General features: G+C 40.5%; 1 protein-coding gene across 1 annotated transcript in view; it reads right to left on the bottom strand.

Annotated features, from left to right (window-relative positions):
* Positions 1 to 3,589: 3,589 nt before the first annotated feature.
* The window catches only part of IPO5 (importin 5), a 41,718-nt gene continuing 19,161 nt past the window's right edge, over positions 3,590 to 26,146 (bottom strand). The window contains exons 10-26 of the mRNA XM_068984743.1: positions 25,896 to 26,002; positions 20,261 to 20,385; positions 20,078 to 20,167; positions 19,823 to 19,996; positions 17,883 to 18,101; positions 16,339 to 16,422; positions 14,806 to 14,938; positions 14,587 to 14,708; positions 12,474 to 12,570; positions 11,120 to 11,292; positions 10,093 to 10,204; positions 9,949 to 10,004; positions 8,791 to 8,913; positions 7,717 to 7,936; positions 6,908 to 7,136; positions 5,541 to 5,682; positions 3,590 to 4,944 (exon numbers count right to left, since the gene is read on the bottom strand). Of these exons, the coding sequence (XP_068840844.1) occupies positions 4,858 to 4,944; positions 5,541 to 5,682; positions 6,908 to 7,136; positions 7,717 to 7,936; positions 8,791 to 8,913; positions 9,949 to 10,004; positions 10,093 to 10,204; positions 11,120 to 11,292; positions 12,474 to 12,570; positions 14,587 to 14,708; positions 14,806 to 14,938; positions 16,339 to 16,422; positions 17,883 to 18,101; positions 19,823 to 19,996; positions 20,078 to 20,167; positions 20,261 to 20,385; positions 25,896 to 26,002 (2,293 nt within the window). The 3' untranslated portion in view covers positions 3,590 to 4,857. The remainder of the gene's footprint in view (positions 4,945 to 5,540; positions 5,683 to 6,907; positions 7,137 to 7,716; positions 7,937 to 8,790; positions 8,914 to 9,948; positions 10,005 to 10,092; positions 10,205 to 11,119; positions 11,293 to 12,473; positions 12,571 to 14,586; positions 14,709 to 14,805; positions 14,939 to 16,338; positions 16,423 to 17,882; positions 18,102 to 19,822; positions 19,997 to 20,077; positions 20,168 to 20,260; positions 20,386 to 25,895; positions 26,003 to 26,146) is intronic.

Below are 26,146 nucleotides of genomic sequence, written 5' to 3'. Positions count from 1 at the left end.
TGAGCCGTTTTGCAGGCCTTTGGGAGTGACTTCCAGGAACTGGCTGCTGTGTTGGAGGTGGGCAGGCTGTGTGGGTAAAGCAAGTTGCCAAAGGGTGAATGGCAGGTCTGAGGGCCAGGGAGGTGCCCCTCACTCTGCTTCTGCTGACCGGACCCTTGAGGTTTCTAACTTTGGAAGGAGTAGCAATCCCTTTTCTGACACTAAAAAGTGTCCTCAAGCACAACCTCCATTCCACGTATGCACCTTCACTAACTGCTCTTTAAGACGCGGTTATTTCAATGCATTATAATGTCTCCGAATTGGTGATTCGTCTTGAGACAGCAGCCATAAGAGCTTATCTGCCTTAAGGCTTATTGATCATTCATAGTAGTGGTAACCATTCCCCATATGACCCAGTTCACAAACATGGCAACACTGATGGGCTGTTTTTCCCGAAGTAGAACTATCTTTTCTGGCCTTTTAATAATGAACTTTCAACGTGTGTTTTTTAGTAAGAAGATGCAACAGGGTCGTAACCCTATAAACATTCTTTCACTATTTCCTGATCAAAGGGGGATCTACTTCATTTCAATGGCTGTTTATAATCTTCCTCCAAGGGGAGAGCAGTGAAAGTAGTTCAAACGTTAGCTGTTTAGTTCTGTCCATCTGCCAGCCCATGGATACTAGCCTGCCAGGCTCCTCCGTCCATGGAATCCTCCAGGCAAGAATCCTGGAATGGGTTTGCCATTTCCTTCTCCAGGGGATCTTCCCAAACCAGGGATTGAACCCGGGCCTCCCACACTGTGGGCAGATTCTTTACCGTCCAAGCCACCGGGGAAGCCACCAAGGGGAGAGGGGTTAGAGGAAATCCAGGAGTGTGTGCAAGAGAGTGGGAAGCAGCAGCCATTGGTTGCCCTAAAAGAGGGATCCCACATGGGCCATCTGCCACACAGCCTGTGGTGGAGAGACGTGGAGAGACCGCTTCCGCTCAGGGAAGGCTTTTCAGTGACCAGCAGAGGCCAGACTTCAGTGTCTGGTGCAGTTTGCTGGAATGCCCAGATGGACAGCTTCCAAGTGAGCACTGAGGCACAGAAAGGTGGAAGAGCTTCCCAAGGGTCGACTGGTGACAGTGGGGTCAGGCTGCCCACCTCTGGACGGCCACCATGGAGACCTCCTCCTGCAGGGGCGGCAGTCACCGGAAGGGCAAGAGTCCCTGGTCTGGTGGACAGAACCACCCAAGGCTTCAAGTGTGTTCCCTAATCAAGGGCAAGCTCTTCGTTTTGAGGTCGCGGTGCAGATGCGGTAATGGGTGGCTTTAGGGCTAGTGCCACACACACACATCTCCAAACACCAGCCACTTGGTGCTGAGCAAGTAAAATCCCATTTCCATCGGCCAGACACACTCCTGGCACCACTCTGCTGACTCTGCAAAGATGTTGATCCTTTTCACAACTGCCTCACAATGCTGAGGCTCTTCAAGGAATTTGCAAAAAAAGAATACTTGATTTTGAAAAAATGAAAATGTAAATAATGACAGCTAATACCAAGCCTGACTTCTAAACTCAATTCAATTTTCTATAAGGTGGGTACTATTTTATTCCCGTTTTAAAGAGAAGGCAACATACTGAAGTTATTAGCCTGTCTGGAGTCTCAGCACATGTACCGTGTACCCTGAGATTCTGGAACCCAAAGGTTTTAATCAGCTGTCAGGCACGATGGCCCATCTTGTTTCTGTAGTCTACTGGCACACCCGTTAAGTATTGTCTAAACATTTCAAAACAATATTCTGCTACTCTAACTGGAATTTTTTTGTAAATAATTTTTGTGGCATTTTACACAAAAACTAAGATCATACTGCTTTGGGATTTCTTAGAAATGAGTAACTGAGCTATAGTTTATCTTCAAAGAGTTTGTATTCATCCACTCAAACATACAACGTACACAGAAAAAACATGACCAAATATTGTCCAGCAACCGACTGTCAGGATTACAGATTGTGTGAGGGAAAATTGGAGGGGGGGGGAGGATGGAGTCAGTCAGTCCAGAATGGTTCTAACACCCTATCTGGTCAGAAGTTCAAGTGTTGGAAGTAAAAATCCAACCCCACTCCTTGCAGGTAATTCACTTCCTTCTAAAGCTTCATACCTTCAGGGCTGAGGAAATGAAAGATTTTGGCTATGACTTCTTTGAGGTAGGGGGTTAGGAGGAACAAAGTGATTTCTACGGAACAAGCCGAGAGCCAGATGGTTTGATGCAATACTTGTAGGCAGAATGAAGGTGCACTAATTACTAAGTGAACCGTTTAGCTTAGCTCTTTAGCCCTCCAGATAGGCCGTCACTCAACATGAGATCACGAGGATACAACGCTTAAGGCACTGCAAGTATGCACTGCCCCTTATCAGGAGACCAGGTGCATCACGGATGTTTATTTGCTTATGTATTTACTGATGGTTTTGTTAGTCAAATGACAACTACAGAGTTACGATAAAACTGACTCTCATTACAGAAAGATCATATGAGCTTTAAGACAATTTTGCTTTTCTTCAGATTTACATCATTAAGAAAATATTCCAAATGAGTTATGCTAAAAATTTCTGACACTTACGCACATAGCTTAACCCTGTGTTACAAAAGACCCAGAAAATGTAAGGGCCACACACATTTTTTTTCCTCTAGAAATAGCTCAGATTCGTAAATATATCATTCTTGGCTGTCATGCAAGGCCACTAAGCTTAGTACAAAAAGAAAAAAAACATGAATTTTCACCTTTGAGACAAAATCTTATAGAGGTGTTAAGAAGGTTTCCCCAGGTAATTTCAAAGAATTGTGTGTCACAATTAGTTACAAGCCCTCGATTTCAGGATCATGTCACACTGTCTTTAAAACCAAACTTCTCTGATTAATTTGGTTCAACTCCGATTATTTATTCTATTTCTATGCAGAAGGATGCAGTCAACCTGCAATTGATTGATCTGTACCCAACTACGTCTTTCAGGGACCTTAGACCCCTGTGTATGTCTTCTGACTTTTTCCAAAACGTTGAAGTAAGTGCTCAGTATAGCCCTCCACAAACACTAGACTCTCCAAAAAAATATGTAGCCATCTTCCGACCATATTCCATCTCAACTTAGGTGAGCACACACCACATTTTTAACATGTTTTAAGTATAGTAATAAGTCAAAAAAAAAAGGCAAATCTAAATTGCTCCAGTTGATTGCTATCGCTACACGAATTAGCTTTCCAAACAGCATTCTGTTTAAGAAAGGACTGAGGGGTTGTCCTACCACATTTTACTCCAACAGGAAGACAGGCTATTAGGCAGCTTCAAATATCCCCTCCCACCATATTAAGAGAGTCAAACAGGTACCACTGAAAGCAATCATCTTCTTGAGAAGTCATTCAACACGGTGTTTGTCCTGCCAGATACCAAAGCTTCTGGGCTGGAAACAAAATACACGTGAAGGGTATTTGCTCCCAAGCAATCCATCTTTACACAATTTATTCTACTTTCTACTTCATTTCAGATTTACTTTTAATAAAGTAATGCAAATCATTTAAAGAAAAAAACCTTTAATTTTAAATTCTGATCTAGGCATAAAATTCATTTTTGTATCACGGTTAAATTCAGTACAAACTATAAAATTGTTAACACTTGAGTTTCAACAGAAATCTAGTAAGACCTCTTAGAAAAATTCCTTAAAGAAACAACAGCAAGTCATTTACTGCTATGAGGTTAATACATAAAGAAAAAAACATTCACACATTTTACTGAATTTGTCAGTAAATAATTTTAGCCATAATACTTATCATAAAATTAAAAGTTTAAAAGTTGTGTGTGGCTCCATAGCAATTACAATTTGCAATAAAAATACTAAGCCAAATTCTTTTTTTCTAACAAGAACAATGCTAGCTTTAAACGACTGAAGTTTGCACATCAATTGTGAATGGCGCAGGTGTATCATAACTTAGCTTAAATTAAAGTGGAAAATGGTAAAAACTAGATGCTTCTAACTTTGAATTGCACGAGGAAAATATCAGGGGGAAACAAAATTCAGAGCCATTGTTAGCAGTTTAAAAATATTACTCTTATATTAAAAACATTAAATGAATCAAAGCCAGACAGTACTGAATTTTTACACAAACTCCTTTTGTATTTCAACGCTGTTTATTGAGGAGTGAATGAGACCACTGCCAGACATGCCAACGATACTTCACATTCAAGGGCTGGAAGCCGAAAAGCTCTCCAAACTGAGTCACTGCACAAGCCTTTCAGGGAAAAGGACTGGAAGTGACGTAAAGTTGCATCTCCAAACTGAGTCACCGCATAAGCCTTTCAGGGAAAAGGACCGAAAGTGACGTAAAGTAACATTTTCATGCTTGTTGTTTCTGTCTTCAGCTTTTCTTCAATGTTTGGATCTATGAGCTTGCTGGGTAGAAGGCTTCTTTCTACCCCATAAAAAGACTCACACTGCAATTAACAGAATGAACACTAGGTGTATAGCAACTTGTTTTCACACACATCTATGCTGAGGAACGGATCTTAATTAAAGCTGTTTTGTCTTAAGTTTCCTTACATCTAGTGAGGAAAATTAATTTTATTTCCCTTTCGCCTTCACATGGGCGGGTTACACCAATAGAAAAATACTCTTCAGTGTTACTGCAGGGCTCATGGGGCTTCCTCAGTAGTCGGGTGGGGGACATCCACTTACACACCATCCTGAAACCCAGGGCTTCTCGTTCTGCTGTTGTGGCTTTGCAGAAGAATGGCCTACACACAACTCTACCGTTCTCTTTAGCTCAAAAACAAAACAAAGAAACCTAAACAAAAGGGTAAACGTTTATTTGGAGTTAGTTTTCTGGTGGTGGTAGTAAGGCCCTTCAGGCAGAGTTCAGGAGCTCCTGTATGGCTGCCTGCTGCTCGGGACTGAGCTGCGCTATGCATTCAGTCCACAGTCCTCCGGAAGTCTAGGAAAGAACAACGTTACATATTTAGATTTGGCAAAACAATCACTGGGTAGTACTCTCATAACCACCATTACTGGGATGCCAAAATACTTTCTTTCCAACAGATGAGTGTGATGAACATCACTGCAGAAGCAAGACATCCTTTCATTCCTATGAAGTTTGTTTCACTCACAGTAAGCTTTCTCATTTTTACATTAATAAAGCTACACTTTTGATGCCCTGTTCAAGTTATCTATACACATCCACTTAGGGAGGAAAACGATTATACAACGTTGGTAGCTGACAGTTACTACGATTAACATCTCGTCTTTCTGTTTTCACATATATATAGAAAACTAACATAATGAGTATGTGCTAATCTCAGATTTAAGACAAAGGTTTCAGTTTTAATAGATAATGAGAATATATGGGTAGATTATATTAAGTATAATCTATTTGAGGCTTGATGACAAGATAATATAAAAGTGAAATTTCCTTAGCTTGTTGAATTTCTATTCTCTTCCTCTAATAGAGGAAAATACAGAAAAACAAAACTAAACAAAAAAACCCCTAAACCATTTTAGTTCTTCTCTCCCAGTTTAGCTAAAGCAGCTTACCTGTACTTGGCGAACTACATTGGCCAGACGTTTGGCACAAGGATCGTCATGTTTAATTGCCTCGTGCATTTCTCCATCTGCGATTATACTGAATATTTTGGGCAGATTGGTATTGTTTGGGCCAAGAACAATTGGGTGATTACTGAAATAAGAGAAGAAAACAATTATAAATGAAAATTGTAATAGAAAATCACTCAAGCACTCATATACTCTCCCATACCCTTCCCTCAATACCAAATTCTGTTATTAGGTCCCTCCTTATACAATGATTATGCACTAAAATCAACTGCCTTTTAAATCCAGTAGGAGGAAACCTGATTAGCTTTGCAGCTTCTTCCCATGTAAACCATACATATAAGAACAGTTCCTTAACATAAATTTTATTTAGATACTACAGAATGGTTTCTGAAATAAATTTGAAGTTCAAAAAAGACGTAAGGGCATTTCAAAAGTAAACTGGGAAATAAGTTCCAGTCGAGTTTAATGGAAAGAAACCTAACAGTGAATCTGACTAGTTTCATCTTTTTCATTAGGAAAATTCCAGAGCAGTCATTTCCAAGAGAGAAGATTAAGCAGCATGATGGAGAATGGGCCACTTCAGAGGCAAGAGCAGGTTAACGCGTCTCCACAATGGCTCTGAAGCATTCCTTAATGATGTCCTCAGTGAGAGACTTCCAGTGTTTGCATGACCAATGAGAACTTAGGTGTGAAGGAATACACCCACTGGCTCATTTCTACAAACTCCATGAGACAAGTGGTTGTAGCCCCTGGATTTATTTATGAACTAAAAGCAGTAGTTAATAGTGACAGAGCCCAGACTACCAATGGACACAACTTTGATGTGATAGCTTTTGTAACCTCCTGGTTGTTCTAATTCTTAGCAATACTCATAGACACAAAATAACACTACTAACGCCAGAGGTCAAGGGCCAGACCCTGAGTGCCCATCTGGTACATTTCCCTTAGACCACTGGTTTTTTAATTCAAAGAAAAACACTAGTATTTCAGAGGGTCAAATAACAGTACTAACCCATGTTCTTTCATCTCATTTCTATTAATAAATGATATGCCAATGATGCCTCAGTAAAGCTAATAACTGAATGGATAAAATAATGAATGAATGGGGTGGAAGACAGAACAGAATCTTCCTTGAACATCTTATTCTATAATGCCTCATCTGTTGAACTGAATCCCACAAATAACTCAAAATTAGATGTGATTATAAGGCACTCCTAACTGTGATAAGGCTTCTTAACCTGATTTATAAACACAGCATTATTAGGACCTGAACGCCTGAGAGGCATGCACAGGAAGCACCAAGCTGCGTGAAGGGGAAGGAAATAAGGTTGCCCTGTCCCGTTGCCTACCTCTCAATCAGGTCGCAAAGATAACTGAAAGTCTGAACAGCTTCTTCTTTATCCTCATGCAGTGGAAGCCAAGAGAGCCAATGTGGGAGGACTTCTTCAACGTTCACACAGTCAGGCTTGAACTTCATCATTTTCCCCACCGCTGAGATGCAGTTCTCAGTAGCATTGATGTTTTCTTTGGTCTTAGCATCAGCAGACTGAATAACTCTTACCAGCAGTGGAAGTGCTTCTAAAACAAGCATTTGCAAAGAAGTCAGTTCACGGCTCATTTTCATGCAAATGATCAAAAAAATGTATTATTTTTGGTCCAGCTACAAATCACAGTGAGAAAATGTTCAAGTGTAAGGAGCATTTTGTTTTCATGACTTCAGAACCATGACAGGGGGAGAGGGAGTTTGCCCGGTGTGCTTAGGACCAGCCGCACTACATTAATTCATAGGCCTTAAGAGGTCAGCAGCCTCCAGACTTGCACTCCTGATCACCTCAGCATACTACAACTTTTAAAAGCCTCCAAGCTCTACTCCTATGTTGAACTCACAGAGACCAAGACATGCCTTAAAAGCACGCCCTCCAAGCCCCAGATGAACTGCACCCTGGGAGTGGGGCGAGGAGGCGCTGGTCCCACTCAGACTTCATTCCCATCACTATGCGAATGAGGATGGTAAATGTCTAAGTGCTATAATAAGGTGTTTGCAAAAGGAAATGAGAAGGAAGCAGTGTATACTGTTTTCAGGGTCGGGGCAGAGAGCAAGGCAGGGCTAACAGGGATGTCTAGGGTGAAACGCGTGTAACCAGATAAACAGAAATACCTGTGCAGAAAGGACGGTAGTTATCGCCACCATACTGTGCCATGACTCCCAGGCCATATGCAGCTGCCTGCCTGACTTCCGGGCTGCTGTCACATACATATTGGAGCATTGGCCTTAAGAAATATTCTGCATATTTAAATGAGGCTGGACTACAGTGTTCTATGACATCATCAAAGATGCACAGTCCCCACTGTCTGTCTGGCCACGGTCTATGCGGACACTACAAAAGAGACATTCTTTTAAGCTTTGGATACTGGAGTGAAGACTGTAAAGAAACAAACATTCACTACTGGCTGTCATGTCACAGGGATATTCCTGATACAGGTAATGAAAAATAAACACTGCAACAATCAGTTCTTGTGAATAACAACCCTCAAACTACTCTCTAGATTTTCCACCACCTGAAACTACCAAGTGTGAAGAAGAATGACAGCAGCATCTACGCACAAACATTCACTTTACAAAAAGACAACGGCAATGCTCTATGTGAAAAGCACAGCAACAGCAAAAGCTGCAAACTTCATAGTTCTGATTCAACAGGATGTCACGGGCGTAAATCATTTTTAAAAACATACTGTACTACTAAGTATCACAAAACACAAAATTAAAATCCAAAAAGGGATAAATATCCAATGACTGCTTTTAATTTATAATACATTTTAAAAAACTGAATATGTAATGCTATCACCCAGAACCTATGATTGCTGGTGGTACATAATATAGATCAAAACTGAATTTTCTAGGGTCTACTTTAAAACAAAAACCTGTAACCGTTTTGTTTCCATTTATTAATTTAGCAGGGTATAGATAATCTGAAATAATAAAAAGTCAGTTGTATATTTTTAGACTGCATTATAAATTAATTGGACTATAGAAAACCTAATTAGTAAACTTCCAAGCATACATTGAGAAAATATCCAAGGCAATGCAAAAAACTCAGTAAATTAAAGAGGTACGGTGAAAACTATGGTTTCTAGGATCCATTTTAACCTGAAAGTGTCAAAATTTTCAAATGCTGTAATAGATTTTCAGGTCAACTATCTAAAATAATTGTTAAAAAGAGGTAATACTCACAATTAGGTTGACAATTAACGGAAGCAGCTGTTCAAACCATGGTAACACTTTCTCCTTGTAGCTACTGAATATTGAGTGTAAAATGTCTGACACTTTGGTCAAAATATAAACATCATTATCATCCTAAAAAAAACCAAGTGGGCATACTATGTGTTAAAACAAGTACGTATGAATTTAAGAAGTGTCCTCACTGTTCGTAACGTTTACTATAAAAAAATCTTAAGAAACACAGAAAATTAAATTTCTTGTCACTTTCTTAAGAGTATAGCAAGAGTCCAGAGACTGAGGTTACTCCAGTGATGTCTTGTCTGGCAATAGAAAGACAGAAGGAGTATTCAAGTACTGCACTTACTGCAAATACTTTCCTTGGAATATATTTAAAATAGATGGTTGAAAGACTATCCCAAATTTCAAAGTTCTGAAATGAGCGATTTTACTGTTTTGTTTTCTAGGACATCTCTAGTTTTGGAGCGGGATGGTGGGGAGATGTGGGGTCAGTTACTTTCAACACCTCATCCCTGGGAACCATGTGCGTGTCAGGGTGAGCACCTGCCGAGGACAGGGATGAGTCCCACGAGCCAGCATGGGTCTATCAGATGGCCACATGCCACACACGGCAGACCCTACATACAGAGCTGACATATGCTGATGGCATCAAGTGGTCTGATGGTAGGAGTTCTGAGTAACAACGTGAAGAATTATGTCAACCACACGCCTATTGTTTATAGGGGAATTTGCACAATTCTGTGGTCCAGGGGAAAGAGAGCTGGTGTTACAGAAAGACCTGGCCTTAAGCACGAGTGTCAACAGTGTGGCTCTAGGCAATCACTTAACATCTGAGTTTGAGTTCACTCATCTTTAAGATGGGGAAAGCACCAGCAGGCACAGATGAGTGTTGTGAGAGGGTGTAGAAGATCCGAGGGAACTCCAAAGGGCTTTTATATGTAAGGTCGCTGCAAAGAAGTGCACACACAGCACCCAAAACACAAACCAGCCAACTTCAATCCACTTAATCTCTAAACTAATAAACAAAACACACATCAGATTCTTCTGCTGAAGATTACTAAGAAGTACCTTTTAGGAGAAGTCAGAGGAATCAGAAAATTAAGCATTAATGCAAATGGTCACATACGTTAAGTTCTAAACAGAGTAACTGACCTCATCTTGTAGTGATTCTTCCACCTGCTCATCATAGTCTTCATCTTGTCTTTTAACTAAAACACACCCAAATAAATGTCTTTTTAAATGGTAGCCAAAAATGGTCAAGAATTACATCCAGAAATAAAGGCGTGGAAAACTTACCTTGCCGCAATTCTTGGTTTTTAAAATGTTCTTCAAGTTTAGCTTTCAGTATACCACCCAACTCTTCAAAGTGTTCATTATTAAGGCATCCATCTCCCATGACTTCAATGCACTAAAAATGAGTTTGAGGAAAGAAAGCGACTCGTAAGATTTAAGTGTTTTTGGAGTCAAAGTTAAACTCCATTAAGAATCAGATGGAGGCATTGAGAAAAATGAACATAACTCCTACCCTGAGATTAAACAGTAGATACACTTGGATTATATTTGCTACCACATCACTACTTTAAAGAAAATAATTTAAAAAATATTTTTCCTTTAAACATGTCCTGAGCATGTCTTAAGTGCCAGGAATTATGCTGGGTGTTGCAAATTCAAAGATGGAAAAGACCAACCAGCTCCTAAGAAGCTCAGTTATCACATGCATATTCTGTACAGAGATGGTGCTAGAGAAGACTATGCTTGTCCACAATTGGAGGGAATGAGATGAGCAAAGGCATGGAAGCATGCATTCTTTGGGAAAGTAACAGAAAATCTGAATTTGAGGAGTGCAAATGGGGACAAAGAATTTTTAAACCCAGTTGTGGAGTAAGCTATGGAGTTGTGAGCCTTGGAAAATGGGGAGTGACTCAAGAGCAAGTTAATGCTTGAGGGAAGGTGAATGAACTGTGAGGGAAAGAAGGAATGGCTTCTGGAGCAGATTAAGTGAGGCTCAAGCAAAAAGAAGAAATACAGCAAAAAACAGAGATTTAGGGGAAAGAGAAGAGGACAGGGACTAGACTTGACTTGGATGACACCCAAGTGTCAACTGGTGGTTGGATTACTAGGTAAATGATGATGGAAACTAATCAAGACCAGAATACAAGAGCAGCTACTCTTAAAAAATAAGGAAAAAAGTGATAACACCAAAATATGAAATATTTTTGGTTGCAAATTATGTTACAGCATAAAAAAAAAATCCCCCCATCTATTAAGACAAATATATGAACACACAAACTGTTTGCACTAATTTTGCAGAAAAAATATTTACCTTTGCAAAAGAATGCATTATTTCTGAGAGGACATCTGAATCTGGTTCTGTGCCAATGGCCTTGATTAGCGCATCACACATAAAATGCCACATCTGTGTGAGGTACTCAGGACCACGAACTCTCGCACACTCCAGGAGCAGAGGCATGGATTCTGCTGCTGCCACTCGAACTCGTTTTATTGTTAAGGAAAACATACTCAAACGAACCTTAGACGACATTTAGTGTGATTACTATCCTCAAGATTGTTCTATTGTTTTGCTCACTTACATGCTGAAATGCTCCGTGAGTTGTTAACAGGAGTGCTAGGCAACTTCTGTTTATCTAAGAGTGCTCTCCAAGAGTTTGCGTTCAATATAACCTGTGTATAAAAACACAAGTCTCCCCGCCCCAAGGCATACTTCCTGTCTTTCCAATCACCTAAAATATAACAGGAATAAAGGTTCAAATATAACCCCTCAACACAAAAATAACTGAGGAAAGAGCCAGGACTCTCACAGCATCTCAGGATATACCTATCCCCAAACTTCAGGTAGTCCGTTTCTTACAAAGGCAACTGAAGTAATGACTTTACTAAGAAAACTGCCAAGGATCTCTTCCTGAATCAGTCTCTGCAGAGTTGCCTCCCCCATCTAATATCATGTCTAAAATAAATGTCTTGAGAATTCCTCTTAGAAATGATTCTATCCTGTCCTCAGGCATCACAGGACGTCTGCTGGGGAAAAGCCACCTCCTGTGAAGGGTGCCACCGTGGGGTGCTACGGGAGGAACCGCAACCGAGGGGCTCTGGGGCCGCAGGTCTGTTTGTGGCTCACTCCACTGTGCTGTCATTTTTTAACCCATCTTAACGTGTGTGTGTGTGTGTGTGTGCGTGCGTACGCGCGCAAAAAGGTGTAAAAATATACCTATACTTATTACAACTAGCATTATATCGAAGAGGACAATTGTTACATGCAGATTTATTAAGACATTTCTCCCCAGAGGTATTATCCACATTTGAAATAAGCTAGAAAGTTAAGCTGGTCTCTAACCTATTGAAAAGAATCTTACTTTAACATCACCAAAAGATATTTGGGGAAAGAGGCAATACACCATTACAGATATTTGCTAATAAAATCCCAGTCCTTAAAAATCTTCAGTGCTTCACAGAGAACTGTCAAAACTAGTGGATAGCTGACATTTTCCTTTTCAGGTTTTTGGCACAAGTGAAACAAAGGCACAAGCTAAGAATCTGAAACCACCTTCAGTGCAAACAGAATACTGGTGATGTCCACTTACTTTAGCTAGCACAAAGTCTAATACTTCTACAACTTAAGTATATCTAGAAATCTTTTCTGTTCAAAAATTACAGGATATCATCGTGGAAATAAAATTTCAGAAGAGGTACCATGAGTTTGACAACCTGTTCAGTATACTCCACAAAGCCTTCTTTTAACTCCTTAGCATAACAAACCTGAAATAAAAGTATTGGAAGAGAAATCAAGATCCACGTTATACATTTGTTTTTTACTACAAACTGCAAACCTTTAAGGACCACAGACTGTTCTACCCCAACTAGAGCTAACTACTTTTAAAGCTGTATGTATGCAGGACACGGAAATTAGTCATTTAACTCATGGGAACTGTAAAATGGGAAAGGGCCATGAAACAACTGTAAAATATATTGTCATTCAAAAGGTGGAATGCTTCATATTCTTATTTAGTGTGGGGAAGAACTTAGCAAAAGCTTCCGTACTCTGAAAATACTTCAAACGAAAGATACCACTTAATTAAGGCAATATAAAAAGTTATTTTAAAAACCATGAAAGTGTAACCACAGCACATCTCTTCTTTAAATCTGCAGCTATGAGTTTCTGTTTTGAATTAAAAAAAAAAATCATTACAACAATCAAACAAAAAAAACCATCCTAAGTAATTCTTTTCTCTTTTACCACATTAAAAGATTTCATAATTGGGTTTATGTAAATATAAAAGACATTACATTTATATTTTTTCTCAAGTTGAAAGATACTATAAAAATTCCAAAACATTTATAAATTATAGGCAAATATGATGGCTCAGTGGTAAACAATACGCCTGCAATACAGGAGATGCACGAGATGCAGCTCAATCTCCGGGTCAGGAAGACTCCCTGGAGGAGCTACTGGCAGCCCACTCCAGAATTCTTGCCTGGATAATTCCACAGACAGAGGAGCCTGGTGAGCTACAGTCCGCGTGGTCACAGAGTCTAACACAATAGAGTAAATAAGCACACCAGGCACTGATAAGAGTAAGTTCAAGAGATATGCTTAAATGAATTAGAAAACCATGCCTTGTTAATAGAAAAATAAAATTGAAGCCATTAGTCTTTATTTAGGCTTACTTAACTGCTAGATTTATATCATAAAATGTTTTTTCCGGTGGTCATGTATGGATGTGACAGTTGGACTGTGAAGAAAGCTGAGCGCCGAAGAATTGATGCTTTTGAACTGTGGTGTTGGAGAAGACTCTTGAGAGTCCCTTGGACTGCAAGGAGATCCAACCAGTCCATTCTCAAGGAGATCAGCCCTGGGTGTTCTTTGGAAGGAATGATGCTAAAGCTGAAACTCCAGTACTTTGGCTACCTCATGCAAAGAGTTGACTCATTGGAAAAGACTCTGATGCTGGGAGGGATTGGGGGCAGGAGGAAAAGGGGACAACAGAGGATGAGATGGCTGGATGGCATCACCGACTCGATGGATGTGAGTCTGAGTGAACTCCGGGAGTTGGTGATGGACAGGGAGGCCTGGCGTGTTGCGATTCATGGGGTAGCAAAGAGTTGGACACGACTGAGTGACTGAACTGAACTGAATCTCTTAAAAATTTTTTTACTCAAGTTTAGTTGACTCACAAAGTTGTGTTACCATAATCTCTTAACCAGTTAAAAACAAAAGAAAACTTACCCCTCCCTGTCTATAACACATGCTCATACAGGTTAAGATAATCACTGTAAATATCCTGGTTCTCCTACCAGGTCTTTTTTAATACAATGAAATCATACCAATTTTATTTTTAATACTATGAACATATTTTTGTTCATTCAAAAACATTCCTTAGCCCCTGTCATACACTAAGCACAAAATGGGCAGAAATCCTTCCCTCAGTTAGCTTTGTAACAGTTTCGTAATAGTCCAAGGCACAGTGCTTCCTGATCATCTTCTAACAACAGGTATTTGGGCTATTCACTGTATCTGGGCTATTCACTTTGTTCTTGTTATTAAAAACAGCACTGGTAATGAAAGGTTTCATCCACATGATTTCTTTAGGATCAAAATCCATAAGTGGAAATGTTGAGTCTAAAGGTTTATATATCTTATTTCTTAAAGAATACATTCCTGGCTCTTCAAACTAACTTCTTCAGTATCTATAAAAAGCACTCCTATGAAATATATTTACACACACCCATGCATTCATGAGAAGTTGTAAAATAAAGTTCAGAAAACATAATTACCAGCATCTGACAAGCAGTTGACTTTTCTTCCAGCCCTGCAGTTTTAATACCAAAACTTTGCTGATCTCCAAGGTTCACAAATTCCCAACCATCATCATCGCTCATGTTCTCCATGTCTTGAGCTATTAACAAAGAATCAAAGAAAATTCATTTTAACTTTGTTAAAAATGACAACAAAGAGAAATCCTACAAGTGCCACTTCCTCATGAAGACACCTACTATCTAGAAGGGCTACTTCAGGCTTAATTGAAGCTGTCTTCATTAAAGGCCCCATCACCACTGGTAGGTACTGCTGAAATTCTTTTCCAAGGATTTTGCACATCCTGGCCCATGCGGAGATCATGTAAGAGATCTGGGGGGAAAACAATTAAAAATTAAATTTAAATTGATATTTCACAAATGTGTAAAGCCCCTTTCCCCTTCTCATAAAAATGATGTTTTATTTTGACCCTTCAAGCAACAAGTGTGCTAAAGATCACATACTTAAAATGTTCAGAAACCATAAAAAGTCACTGAGAACTTCCACATGAGGATACAGACAACAGGTGAGGCAAGAGACAGACCAGTGCTATGTCTTATTTTTTCCTGTTTACAAGAAGCAGAACATAACAGCACATGAATCATGTAACAAAAATCCACTTAGACTTATCAACCCCTGGCCGCTAATTTTCCCCAAGGCAGGACTTCACCTGACTTTGCCTACAGCCTAACACTCCACTCAGTCAATATTAATCACCCCTTTCTCCTCTTTGTTTAAGTTTTCTGTGTAGGGGGTCATCCACATTTAAGATATCTCTTCTACTACTCAATTTACGGAGACTTTAATCACTACAAAGTACCTACAGAGAATCTGGTTTTATTTCATCTCTATTTCCCACAAAGGGATTTTTACCCTCCGGTATCTATTTATATACTTGTTTACCTCATGTGGCTGCATGTGCAAACACACTCCCCTACTCCTAATTTTAAAAACAAACCCAAAAAACGTGTTTGGAAAAAAAAAATTTAAGTATGGAAAACAATTACAGCATGGCTGTGTAAAGTTAAAATTTAATCCAACAATTATTTATTGAATGCTCATTGTGCAGCAGACACTGGGAACAGCACCAAGAATAGGGTAGACATTTGCGACATTATTACGACTGGGTCCTTAGCACCCACCACTGAGACTTGTACTGGCCAGGAAATCTGGGCAGGAGTTAGAAAGGCTGAGTGGGAATGGCTCTTTCTAAGCTACAGGATGTTTGTTCCTAGGCAGAGAAAAGAGCACAACACATTCTAAAATTGTTGGTTGCGACATTCCTTTTGCTTTCGAAAGGGGAAGGAAGTCACGTGGCACTGAACGGGCCAGGAGACATCCAAACAGACGTGTCTTGGAAGTGGTTGGATAAATAAACCCTGCGTTCAGTGACTGAAGTCACAACCCTATGGAGGAACACCAAAGCCACGACTGTGGATGACACTGCTCGAGGGAAGTGAGGAGACACGAGCACCTAGGATAATGGAGATCAGCAGCACCAAAAACCTTTAGTCACAAGAGTAGCAGCCTGAAAATCGATTGAGGAAAAACACGGTGTGCAAAAGTAAACACATGCATGCACACACGGTGTGCACAGTGTGGAAAGCCACCGAAGAATGTCCCTGACACCAGGGGTTGGTATTATCTCAAGAAACCTACTGCTCAATTTTTCTTCTCAGTATTTAGCCCTGTGCTATCAACCAGGATGGAGGGGACTGTGAGCGCTGCTGTACCTGAGGGTCGTCATCTTCCATGTCACTGAAGTCTGTCTGCGTCTTCAGTAACAGTTGCATCACGTCGGAGGCATCCTGCATGAACTGGAAGGAAACGTTTGGGGAAGACACATTATTATTCATGTATATCTCATCACAGAGATATTACTGCCACCTAATTTTGTTTCTCACCTAACAATAAATCTTTCTCCCCAAATCTATTAACATTTCCCACATGAGTTTTAACCCCTCAGATAAAAGTACTATATAGAGAAGTTTTCGCATATACTTCAATGAATTTAGTGCTCTAGAATTTCTAGAAAAATGTTTTCCAGTGAAAGTCAAAATGAATTACAGTATAAAGATAGTTCTGGTGGCATCCAGTTTTGGTCCATGGCTTATGTATTTCCAGCAGTAAAAAGGTAACTCAAATTCAGAAAAACAATTCTGGATTGTTCCCTAGCTTCCCTGTTGGCTCAGTGGTAAAGAATCCACCTGCAATGCAGGAGACTCTGGTTCAATCCCTGAGTTGGGAAGATCCCCTGAAGAGGAAATGGCAACCCACTCCAATATCCTTTCTGGGAAAATCCTACTATGGACAGAGGAGCCTGGTGGGCTATGGTCCGTGGGATTGCAAAGTTGGACACGAGTGAGTGACTGAGGATGCAAAAACTGTATGATTTTCACTTCTCTGTTTAGTTTTGGCAATCTCCACTGTATAAACAGGCAGTGTTGTACAAAGATAGTTTGAAAGCCAAAATACAGAGTATGGAACATAAAAATGTTTTACTGATTGGGTTCTCAGTGTCTCCCAGAAAACCGTTTGTAAGATAAAAATGCTACTTGTGGAGGAGACCAGAGAGAAAGGTTCTATGTTAAAAGCTCTGAGAATCAGAATGGGAGGGGCTGATAGCAGAAACTTTTTCTGGGTTAGCTTTGACAGCTGAGATACTGGCTAGGAAGAAAAACACAATGGTCAATGGTCCTTTTTAATTCTTTTCTGAAGATCTAGATGCATATTTAGTTTATAATTATTTTCTGAAGAACTAAATGCGTATTTCTCTTGGGACACTCAAAGCTTTTGGGATTAATAGGAATGCAACTGGAATGTTCCCAAGCACTTTTTTTTTAGTTTAAAAAAAAAAATTTTTCAGCTGCACCCTGAGGCATGTGGGTCTTAGTTTCCTGACTAGGGAGGGAACCTGTGCCCCATGCACTGGAAGACGGAGTCTCAAGCACTGGACTTGGGTCCCTCGAGTGTATGTTTAAATATGGGTGAAACTGAACATATGGGTCTAGAATTCCACAAGCCTCCAGAGATAAGCCCACACATGTAAGGGAAGGTTTCAAAAGCATAACTGAGTTAAGAAGAAATCTTATTAGCAATGAAAAAATGAAGGTGACAAGTTATATATAAAATTAAAGTAATACAAGAATAAGATGATGAAAAACAGTAAGTCTTCAGAAAACCTTTTATCAGAAAGAAAAAACCCTCTGGTACCCTTGATGCCCCCAAAGCCAGATGACACAGAACAAACCCAACACATTGTTGATAAATCACTTACCTTTTCCTTCCCAACAGCCAAACCAATGAGGCTGATGCACTCAATAGTTTTTCCTCTGAGAAGCCTGAGTTCCTTTTGAACTGCGTTCTCGACAATGTGCTTCAGTGATGGCATGAATAAGTCATAGTAGGGGACAAATTTTTCTTCTGCAGTATCTGCAACTGATGCGATAGATGTCACAACTTGTTCCAAAACTAACTTGGTGCCTTTCTGGATCAACTGGAAGGAAGACAACAGAACATCAGCCCCGAAGAGAAGATGGGGCAAACACTCCTGGCCAGTTCCCGAGGGCTGCGCTAAGACTGCACGCTGAGCTTGCCCCACGGCAGCCAGAGTGGAGACCAGGCCTCAGCGCACACGGAAGAGCCCCCTGAACTATCTGCGAGGTGCTCCCCTGTCAGCACAGCGCTCCTCACTTGTGTCCACTTTATCTCAAAGCACAGCTAATTCTCGAGCATAAATGTGAACTCCCTCAAATGTTTGTATCCAGCAAGCTTAATTTTACTCATCATTCCTCATTTATTTCCACTACTTAATTTTATATCTTGTGCTGTCCGACTAGGTCGTGGAGAAAGTTCCCTTTATGGCCCATTCCTTTATTTTCTAGTTCTCTCCAGAAAAATACCACTGAGGACACCCCTGAGAGATGCCCCCTTTCTCCACCCTGGTGCAACAGGTGCGATCAGCCTTCCCCCTGCACCAACGATCCACAGTGTTCTCTGAGCTGCCGAGGAAAATCCTTCCTGGGTACTTGTGGTCAGGCCATGTCAGCACCTGGCAATGTTATTCTGTAATTCCTTGTGGGTTCATAGAAACACTTGAGCCGGCAACTGCTCTGGCCCTTCACCCCCTCATCAACCACAGCCACTCTTGGCAGAGCTCTTTCTACTTGTACCTGAGTCCACACACCGCTCTGCAAGGTGAGCTCACTCCTTCCTTTGGCATCTCCCATATGCTCTGTGGTTAACGTCATGACCGGCCTGTGATCCCACAGGAACATCCTTCTTCCTTGGCTACTCTGCCTCCGCACAGCTCTTCTCACACACACGACCCTCTTCCCCCATCCCATCTCAGCAGCCCCTTCCTTCAGTCTGCATCTCACACACGGGTCCCGTGGGGGGAACTGGGTTATATAGAGCCACCCTTCAGCCAAATCTACTCTAATGTCCTATCTGATCCATCTATTCCTGATTTAACTAACCTAACTGATCTGCCCTCGACTACCTCCCTGTCTTCATGTACACTCACGTTCCTGTATCACGCTCTTAGTTTGCTATCATAGTACACTGAGTGCCCATCTGCTTCAGACCCCTTCTCTGCCTTCTGGGACCTTATAACTTCCTGTCTTCCTCTCTGCTCTCCTTTAGACCAGGGCTAGGTGAAGTGTGGTTTACCAACTGTTACCAGTTCATCAGGAGCTGAAGTACAGACACTGTTTATAAAAAATTTTATAGCAATTTGACAGAAACTTCGTGTTTGCTGAATATTTGAGTTACAAGGCTTTTATTTTGTGCGTCCTTTTTGTCTGATAGCAGAATTTCATTTCATTCTACTTGAGAACAAACCAGGTCTCTGTTTCTGCCTGTCTTACCTGCATCCTGTCTTTCTCATGCTGCTGCACTGATATCATTCACTTGTTTCTAGGTCACCTCTTACTTAAGCTGTAAACTATAAACCATCTTCTATTTGGATGGCCAGGCCTTATTTTAAGAATTCAACACGTTTAATACAAAAAAGATTCTTTTTTCACATCTTCTCTATGTCTGTCATTCAGGTTAAGAGAGTGGTCAGCACTTTTCGCTTTCTTCTCTTTCATCTTTTAAAATTCAAAGTGGCAGAAACTGCTAATGTTTCCTGAAAAGTCTCTTTCAGAATCACCTTCCCCTCCGATTTCCACTATTACAAGACAAACAGAGAGCTTAAAAGACCGTGAAACTTACCTCTTGAAGTTTAAGGACCATGATGGAATGCAGATGCTTCACCAAACTGTCTAAGTACGGAATAAGCAGTGACTTGGGACAGTCCTCCGTGAAGTTGATGAGAGCGGCGGCGGCGTGGGCCTGGACACGCTGATTGCCCTGGTCTTCCATGGTCTGCAGCAACGCCGCAATCACCTGTGACATGAAATCACACAGGCTGTTCAAACGCCACCCCTCTTCTCGGAGTTTTCCAGTGTCTGCAGACTCATTACTTACCTTCTCATGGAATTTCTTCTGGAAACCAGGTGCAAAGTCAGTAGCCATCTGTCCCACGGCATTACAGGCCGCATACCTCACCCTGGGATGCTGGAAGAGGAGCCCGGGTGTTAGTAAAGGCAACAGGGTCCCCTGTGAAACCATGGCAATATATTAACGAATCAAATATTTACTGGTACTTACAGGATCCTGAAGGAAAAGCAGAACAAAATTTACTATCTCGTTGAGAATCCCCTCCATCTGCTGGTGGCATCCTTCCCCAATGGCGGACAAGGCCATGAGCCCCGCGTGCCGGTACTTCCAGTCAGCTGCGGAACAGTTACATGTGGAGGAACAGCAATTAGACACCACTGATGGGGCCTTCCAGTCGTCAGGAGTATGACAGTAACAAAGTATGGTTATACATGATTATTAGGCAGACAAACAGAAAAAGTGTCTGACTGGATTACTTCACTGTCACAGCGGTTACGTCACACAAGTATTTCACTCCCAAAATTGAAAGGACAGCGTGGCGGCAAAGGGCCTGTCAGTATTTACACCAACTGCCCAAAATAAGACACGTCCCCCCTGACTGACTATGGGCAATGAAGATGCGGGTCTTCTGTGTCACATACTGCCATTCACTGAACAGAGACTTAATGATCTCCACAGGCATATTTCTCTAAAAAGAAAAACCGCCAGGGAGAAAAGATGCTGCTTTTGAAAAATTTGTACTTAATAATACGGTAAATGAGTATGAATGAATCTTATCTGTATTCTAACATTCATAATGGCTATCTGCTTTTTCGTTAAGGGAATATTAACTAATGTTGATTTTACTGGACTTCATATCCTATTTATATGATTTTCCTGACTCTCATTTCTAAATATTTGTTTTTACTGTATTATTGTTCACTTTAAGGCTGCTTTAAATTCCTTGTGGAACAAAGGAAGATATGCCTAAATATAAAAACCTGAGCAATGGTTCTCAAAGTGGGGTTCAAACATCCTGGGATTTCCTAAGACTCATTCATGGGGTTCACAAGGTCAAAATCATTCTCCTAATAACATTATTCTTTCACTTTCATTTTGAGGGTACAGAGAGTATTCTCAGGATTACAGCATATGTGAAATATCAAGAATATCAACCCAGAAGCAGACATACAAATTCAGTTTTACCTAAGATATTTACAAAAATGCCCAAAATAAAAAAAAGACATTCTCACTAATATCTCCCTGTTTGTCTTGGAAAAGAGAGTCTTTTTTCACGAAATATGTCATTTCTGTTAACATGTAACAGTTTAACAAATGCACTCTGGGTCATGGTTGTAGAAAACAAACCAATGGTTACCAGGGGGAGGGGGAAGGATAAATTGGGAGATGGGGGATTGACATATACACACTACTATACATAAAATAGTTATAAGGATCTCCTCTATAGCACAGGGAACTCTACTCTACTCTATAGTGACCTATACAGGAAAAGAATCGTAAAGTAGAGATACATATATATATATAGATAGATAGATAAATATGTATAACTGATTCACTTTGGTATACACTTGGAACTAAACACAACATTGTAAATTAACTATGCTCAATAAAAAAAAAGGTCTCACCATATTATAAAGGGTAGGAAATGTTCATAGGAAAAAAAAACAAAAATCAACAGCACTCTGAGATCCTCACTGTAAAGCGGTCCTGAGATTATAAAGTTTGAGAACTGCTGGTGTAAGAGCTAACTAAGTTATAAAAGAAAATCCTAAATTAGAGATAAGACTTAATTCTTCCCTTTGGGGACCCCAAAACTCATGTAAAGATGTCTGTTGTTAACTAATTTTTCTGAAAAAATTGCTGAATTATTTGCTAAACATTAAAACTTTATTATTTATGATAACATTATTTTATCAGTTCAGTTCACTTAGTCATGTCCAATTCTTTGCGACCCCATGAATCGCAGCTCGCCAGGCCTCCCATCACCAACTCCTGGAGTCCACCCAAACCCATGTCCATCGAGTCGGTGATGCCACCCAACCATCTCATCCTCTGCTGTCCCGAGAAGGACATCCTCCTGCCCTCAATCCTTCCCAGCATCAGAGTCTTCAAATTAGTCAGCCCTTCGCATCAGGTGGCTAAAGTATTGGACTTTCAGCTTCAATATCAGTCCCTCCAATGAACACCCAGGACTGATCTCCTTTAAGATGGACTGGTTGGATCTCCTTGCAGTCCAAGGAACTCTCAAGAGTCTTCTCCAACACCACAGTTCAAAAGCATCAATTCTTCGGCGCTCAGCTTTCTTCACAGTCCAACTCTCACATCCATACATGATCACTGGAAAAACCATAGCCTTGACTAGATAGACCTTTGTTGACAAAGTAATGTCTCTGCTTTTGAATATACTATCTAGGTTGGTCGTAACTTTCCTTCCAAGGAGCAAGTATCTTTTAATTTCATGGCTGCAATCACCATCTGCAGTGATTTTGGAGTGCAGAAAAATAAAGTCTGACACTGTGTCTACTGTTTCTCCATCTATTTCCCATGAAGTGATGGGACCGGATGCCATGATCTTAGTTTTCTGAATGTTGAGCTTTAAGCCAACTTTTTCACTCTCCTCTTTCACTTTCATCAAGAGGCTCTTTAGTTCTTCTTCACTTTCTGGCTTAAGGGTGGTGTTATCTGCATATCTGAGGTTATTGATTTTCTCCCAGCAATCTTGATTCCAGCTTGTGCTTCTTCCAGCCCAGTGTTTCTCATGATGTACTCTGCATAGAAGTTAAATAAGCAGGGTGACAATATTCAGCCTTGACGTACTCCTTTTCCTATTTGGAACCCGTCTGTGGTTCCATGTCCAGTTCTAACTGTTGCTTCCTGACCTGCATACAAGTTTCTCAAGAGGCAGGTCAAGTGGTCTGGTATTCCCATCTCTTTCAGAATTTTCCAGTTTATTGTGATTCACAAAGTCAAAGGTTTTGGCATAGTCAATCAAGCAGAAATAGATACATGCTTTAAATGTATTTCAGTTATCAATATACTATTAAGCCAGAATTTATTCTTAACTGAGGAATAAGAATCTTAAGAAACCAGTATCATATACTAATCTAGACCTATACTGTGGTGGTCATTTTGCAACGTATACAAATACTAAATCACTATGCTATACATCTGAAACCAATCTATTGTCATGCCAGTAACTCAAACAAAAAAAAAATACTAAAGAATAAAAACTTTAATGCAACAAATATTGAAATAGAAAGATGTCTATATTTGGTTTGGACATTTAAAAAAGTTATGTCTCATATATTCTCAATGGGCAGAGTTCCTGGAAGTACATTCAGCAAATGTGATGGGATGGTATTGGGATGTGAAATGGTCTTTCTGCTTTGAATTTTAAGATTAAAAAAAAAAATGCTGTTCATCAATGCTAGCAAAAAAGACAAGGGCTTCCCTTGGCAGCTCCGTGGCTCCGTCTGCCAATGGGAGACATGGGTTCGATCCCCGATCCAGGAAGATACCACATGTTGCAGAGCAACTAAGCCTGTGCCACAACTATTTAGCTTGTGCCCTGGAGCCTGGGAGCCACAACTGTTGAGCCCAAGCATCCTAGAGTCTGTGCTTGACAACCAGAGAGCAGACCCCACTCTCTGAAACCAGAGAAAGCCCCACACAGTAGTGAAGACCCAGCACAGCCATAAAGAAAATAAATTAAAAAAAAAAATTTAAATTACAGTGGGGTAGATGTTAAGTTGATGCTTTTGAACTGTGGTGTTGGAGAAGACTCTTGAGAGTCCCTTGGACTGCAAGGAGATCCAACCAGTCCATCCTAAAGGAACTCAGTCCTGGGTATTCATTCGAAGGACTGATGTTGAAGCTGAAACTCCAATACTTTGGCCACCTGATGCGAAGAGCTGACTCACTGGAAAAGACCCTGATCCTGGGAAAGATTGAGGGCTGGAGGAAAAGGGGACAACAGGATGAGACGGTTGGATGCCATCACCAACTCAATGGACATGACTTTGGGTGAATTCCCGGAGTTGGTGATGGACAGGGAGGCCTGGCGTGCTGCGGTTCATGGGGGTGCAAAGAGTTGGACACGACTGAGTGACTGAACTGAACTGAGATGTTAAGTTACTAGAGAAAAAGTATTGTTTGTCATTTTTTACACTCTTTTCAAGTGTAGTGAAGTATTAGTTGCTCAGTCATGCCCGACTCTTGGTGACCCCATGGGCTGCAGCCCACCAGTCTCCTCTGTCCATGGGATTTTCAAGGCAAGAATACTGGAGTGGGTTGCCATTTCCTTCTCACATGTAGTATTAACACTAAATATACTTTTGGCCCCTGATTCCACGGGAAGACCCTATTTTTTTCCACAAACAAGGAAATCAAAGGTCCAGACTTGCTCCAAGCCACACATTTAACAACAGCAAATCCTTACTGAGAGTTCACTGCCTTACTGTGAATACATGCGAGTTCACTGTAATACAAGCGAAGCCTTCTGCAGCCAGCTAATATTGTAGCAGAAACTTACAATCAAATTCTTTAACCGCAAATAAGCAGGTCCACAGTATGTGTGAAGACTGGCACTAAGCAGTGTGAGACACTGGCAACTGGGTGACTCTGTGCAAACTTTCACATCTCTGGCCTTTACGTTCTTCATCTTCAAAATAGAAAAGCTAGACTCTATCTACTAGCTCTTATAGGCTGACCAGCCTGTGATGCTGTCTGTTTGGGGAAAAATCCTTCAAAATTTAGGAGTAATAAAAGAGGAACCTATTGTTCAAGACCCAGACATAAAATCACCATCATCCTAAAGAAACAATGGTTTTGGACAATGCCCTTTTAGAATACCTAAGAGCTTTAGAGCATAAGGAAGACCTACATAATAAAAAACATAAGGGCTGGTATGAAGCTGTTATTAAGACCCAGAATCAAAGCCTGGACCCTCAAGTCTGTCTCCTGCAATGTATACTACAAACATACATGTTAATACAGGTAAGCCAGGACTTCTGTTAAGAGTGTATGCAGTGGCATTATTTGTTACCAACAAAACTATACGGTTTAATGGGGAACTGTGCAATGCTGTGTGGCTGTTAAATGAATGGGAGGTTATCATGTGGTGACCGGATACGCTGTGGGGCAGAAGCTACCGGAAGCATGGGGTCTGGGCGCTTTATTCACACTAAACACAGCTGCCTATGTGCATAATGAGGACAGACACTCAAGTCTCAGAACTGTTAACAGTGAGCACCTCTGAATCTCAGTTAAGGGCCTTTCAGTTTATACATTTCGGATTTGAACTTTTTAAAATATGTCAAGCACAGTAACTTTGTAATATAAAAAACAAAAATGACAATTTTTCTTACTGAAAAACCTGGTTCAAGGTTAGTGACCAAGTATTTGTTAAATTATAAAAACAAATATTGACATGGCTCTCCTCTGATTTGTACAAGGCTTTTTATTTTTTTAAAATAAAAGATATTAGATGAAGGAAAACTAAACCAAATACACTAATATTTCATAAACATTGCAAATACTGGTGCATTAAATTTGAACTTAGGTATTTCTGACTAGGTAGTAAAACTCAGTTTTTCCTAGAATTAAAAACTTTTTCCTATATACTGAAGCTAATAATTCTGAGGAGGGAGAATAGGGCAATAGCTGCAGTATCGAGGAAAAAACATTCTTTACCATTAAGACTGAGTGCTTCTAAAGATGACTAAGTAGTATTTTATCAATATGAGAAGTAGGTTAAACAGAGAATACAAAAAGGCCAAGACTGACTTTTAGACGCAGTCTAAGCCAAGCTCCACTGTCCCAGCATTTCAAAGAGGCAACAGCTTACGGTTCTGAAGCATCTGCATAATGTGTTCTTTGATCATCGGCAGGACGAGCTTTCCCCCGAGTCCACAAGCCATCCGGTCTAGAGCACTCTCACCAGCAACTGCATTGCTACACAGAGAACAATGTAATGGACATATGGAAGCACGTAAGAACAGGACGCTACGTGGACATGTTTCTAAACTGAGACTGAAGAATAGCTCGAGCAGTCTTTTCTAATGTATGTTAGTGAAGTTTGGGGTTAAAAAACCCTAG

This window comes from Capricornis sumatraensis, chromosome 12 (assembly GCF_032405125.1).
Source record: "Capricornis sumatraensis isolate serow.1 chromosome 12, serow.2, whole genome shotgun sequence".
Taxonomy (NCBI): Eukaryota; Metazoa; Chordata; class Mammalia; order Artiodactyla; family Bovidae; genus Capricornis; species Capricornis sumatraensis.
Note: the sequence above shows the minus strand (reverse complement) of the source record. Positions and strands in the feature narration are given on the sequence as shown.